Source organism: Camelina sativa, chromosome 14 (assembly GCF_000633955.1).
Source record: "Camelina sativa cultivar DH55 chromosome 14, Cs, whole genome shotgun sequence".
Classification (NCBI taxonomy): domain Eukaryota; kingdom Viridiplantae; phylum Streptophyta; class Magnoliopsida; order Brassicales; family Brassicaceae; genus Camelina; species Camelina sativa.
The window spans coordinates 8,044,487-8,048,266 of record NC_025698.1 but is presented as its reverse complement, the minus strand read 5'-3'; the positions used below and the strand labels follow the sequence as shown (position 1 = coordinate 8,048,266).

General features: G+C 36.4%; 1 protein-coding gene and 1 pseudogene across 1 annotated transcript in view; both read right to left on the bottom strand.

Moving 5' to 3' along the window:
• LOC104740388 lies at positions 55-2,105 on the bottom strand (annotated as a pseudogene).
• Positions 2,737-3,780, bottom strand: part of LOC104740386 (protein SRG1-like) — a 4,023-nt gene continuing 2,979 nt past the window's right edge. The window contains exons 3-5 of the mRNA XM_010460957.2: positions 3,756-3,780; positions 3,339-3,666; positions 2,737-3,120 (exon numbers count right to left, since the gene is read on the bottom strand). Of these exons, the coding sequence (XP_010459259.1) occupies positions 2,878-3,120; positions 3,339-3,666; positions 3,756-3,780 (596 nt within the window). The 3' untranslated portion in view covers positions 2,737-2,877. The remainder of the gene's footprint in view (positions 3,121-3,338; positions 3,667-3,755) is intronic.

Genomic DNA, 3,780 nt, shown 5'->3' with positions numbered 1-3,780 from the left:
AAAAAAAAAAAAAAAAAAAAAAGAGCAAGCTTGTTGTCTTATTGTAGCAATATGTATGTAGAAACATTCTCAACTGGAGAACTTTTGTCTTTATATGATATGAAGCAATAAGAGATGAGGTAAGATTATAGAGATTGCCTATTGTAGAAAATAAGAAAACATAATCTATGATAAAGTTTATAGGGCCACATGGAATTGCTTCCTTTTTTAGATTCTCAAAGCATCGAGATAAGCTTTTCCATCGAGCGTACGAGAGAACAAGCCATCAATGTACTCTTTCATTGTCAGCCTTTTGAATTTTGCAACCTTTTGCCTTTCAACGAGGATTTTCGCTGGACCAACTTCTTTGTACATTCCCGGATTGTGAAAGGTCGCAATAGAGAGCCTCTCTTTCTCTGCATTCACTACTCCTCGATGCTCAATGCTTCGGTATGTCCCATTCGTTATGATCTACATTAGACCAAAAATCCATTCATTATAGAATCATTGACCATTGTCTATTACCATATGCATTTTATACAATTTAATTTACCTCTAAAACGTCTCCAATATTGACAATGAAAGAATTTGGGAGAGGTTTAACAGGAACCCATTTCCCATCTTTCTTGATTTGGAGACCTTCAACTTCATTCACCTGCATCAGTATGGTGAGTCCAACCGAATCAGAATGTGGAGTTAGACCGATAACCTGATCGGGTTGTGGACATGGCGGGTAGTAATTCATCCTCATACTTTGAGCTGAATCAACATCATCAAACAACTTCTCCATTTCCTCTGGCCTGATCTCTAGAGCTTTTGCCATTTTGGCTATTAAGATCTTTGCTACGCTCTGTACTTCAGTAGAATATGTCTCCAATGTATCTCTGAAAATAAATAAATAAAAACAAATTCTTACAGAGAAATACTTTGTGGAGTTTATTTAGGTTAAGTTAGAACAAAACCTAAAGGGAAGAGGTAGCTTGGGAACAAGTGAGGCCTCCGTAATTCAACAGGTTTCACTGTATGGAAGAACAAGTCTGCCCAATCGAGTTTCTGATCTTCTGAAACCACAAAAGCTTGTCCGAAACCTTCGATCTCGTTTGGTTGCTGCCAGAACTTCTTCTTTTCTTCCATGGGAAGTTTGAAAAAATCTTGAATCTCCAGCTTTGTTTTATCCAAGAAACTTGGATCTATTCCATGGTTTACAAGCTGTAGAAATACATAACTCCATGGAGTTTAAAAGCTGTAGATGACCATAAGGCATAAATACATGACCAAAATAAAATTTTGAAACAGAGTTACTTATGCTCCGCCTTGGGGTTTAACATGATAATAAAAAAAGAACATGGGTTGCTTTGAAAGAAACGATTTTAACATGATAATTTCTTCAAATAAAAACGGTAAATTCCTGAGACTTGCTTGCAAAGAAAAATAGAACAGGGAGTTATTTTGTAAAAAATGTGTTCATGCAGAGCAATTTCCTCAAGCAAAAATAGTAAATTTTTTGAGAGACTTCCCTATAAAAAAAAAAGAAAACAAGTCTACTAATAGGCTATTCCGTATGAAGAGTTAAGAAAGAAAGAAGATTGGTTGTTGTGTAAACACTAAACAGTAAAGTTGGAGACTTTTACTTGGAAAAATCCCCACTCTTTGCAAGCGAAGTCGAGTTTCTCAACTTCAAAATCCATGTCGAGTTTCTCAACTTCAAAATCCATGTACACAGCCGCTTCATGTTGATGATTGGGATCTCGGTACTGAGATGACCCGAGTCATCGACTACGTCAGTTTTGTCTTGATCAGACCGGACATACCTGGAAGAACGGTCGTGATAATCTTCTCTTTAACCATCTCTTGAACAGAAGGAACTATAATAGAGCTCCACTGTGCTGCTCCTTTTACTTCCATGGTGGCTTCTTGCAGAACAAATTAAGCGATATAAAGATAAAGATATATATTGGAATTGGAGATGCTACTGATCTATAGGGTGATTATTCTTCGGTTGGTTGATCTGAAAAGGCACGGTAGGTGGATTTGTCTACGGTAACTGATTGATTAGTTTGAACATTGGGACTTGGAATTTTACAATATAGTACTATAACATGTCATAATCTTGAAAAAAAGACACATGACCCAAAAGTTGGGCGTAAATAAAGACATGATCGGTAATGTCATAATGACATATCGTCAATAATTGGTGTATTATGAACAACTAGTACTTTTACTCTTCTCTCTGTTTTGCCCTGCCCAAAAAAAGTATTCTCTCTGTTTTATTAGTCCGATATTAAGAAAACATATTAAAAACTGATTTCAGATTTAAAATCTGCGTATCTTTTTGCAACAATTTATTTTCCAAGAAATTAGATAAATAAGAAAGAATAGAAGGAATATTAGACAACGAAAGTGAAGGCTCCAAATAAAGATGTTGTACACAGTAAACTGGTACTAGTATTACTGCATGTGGACGATGGCAAGCTTATGTATTACTCCCTCCGTTTCAAAATATAAGATGTTTTAGATAAAACACGCATATTAAGAAATAGTTGATTTTAAAAAATTTAACCAATCATAAACTGCATAATATAAAATATAAAATTAATCTAAAAGTTGCATAGAAAATTGGAAACATCCTATATTATGAAATAAAAATATTTCTCCAAATATCCTATATTATGAAAGGGAGGGAGTATTATTATATCAAACACATAAGTACTAGATAGTAAATACTAGTGAGTTTGTCTTTTAACAGATATGAACCCATAAAAGAGAAGGACGGAACTTACTTAATATAAAACAAAAAAAAACAAGAGAAGGGTAAAACAGGGTACTAGGGTAGGTGTACGCACGACAGTGACTAGTTTGAGAAAACAGAGTTTCTTGGCGAACAAGATATCGGGTCCCTTAAATTCTCAAAGCATCAAGATAAGATTTTCCTTCGAGTTCACGGGAGAACAAGCCATTCATGTAGTCTGTAGTTTTCAGGCTTCTAAACTTTGCTGCCTCTTGCCTTTGAACAAGGCTTCTCGCCGGACCAATTTCTTTATCCAGTCCCGTACTATGAAATGCTGCAATGGACAGTCTCTCTTTCTCCGAGTTCACCATTCCCCGATGCTCGATGCTCCGGTACGTCCCGTTCGTTATGATCTGCAATACCATTACCCATTAATTGATCGTCAAAATATTTACAGTAACACATGTCACGGTGGGTCCAAAAGCGATAGTCTTGTTTTGTCAGGGTTTGTTGAGAATGATAGACTTCCAACTCAAATCAGTTAACAAAAAGTGGGTTAGGTCATCAAAAGTTCTCTGTTTATATTGATACCATATCCTCTCTCTCCCTCTCTTCATATAATATGGCTTACCTCTAAGATGTCTCCAACATTGACAATGAAAGCATTTGGTAGAGGTTTGACAGAAACCCACTTGCCGTTTTTCTTGATTTGGAGACCGTCAACTTCATTAACCTGCAAAAGTATGGTGAGTCCGACCGCATCGGAATGGGGAGTTAGACCGGTAACCTGATCAGGTTGTGGACACGGCGGATAGTAATTCATCCTCATACTCTGCGACATATCATCACCAAATAATTCTTCCATCTCCTCTGGTTTGATCTGCAGGGCTTCCGCCATTTTCGCTATTAAGATCTTAGCTATATTCCCCACTTGAGTGGAATACATCTCTACCGTATCTCTGAAAAACATAAACCAAAACGTAAACAGAGAGACTTTTTGGAGTTACTTAAGAATGTTAAATTAACACATTTTGATGGAATGCAAAACCTAAAAGGAAGAGGTAGCTTGGGGA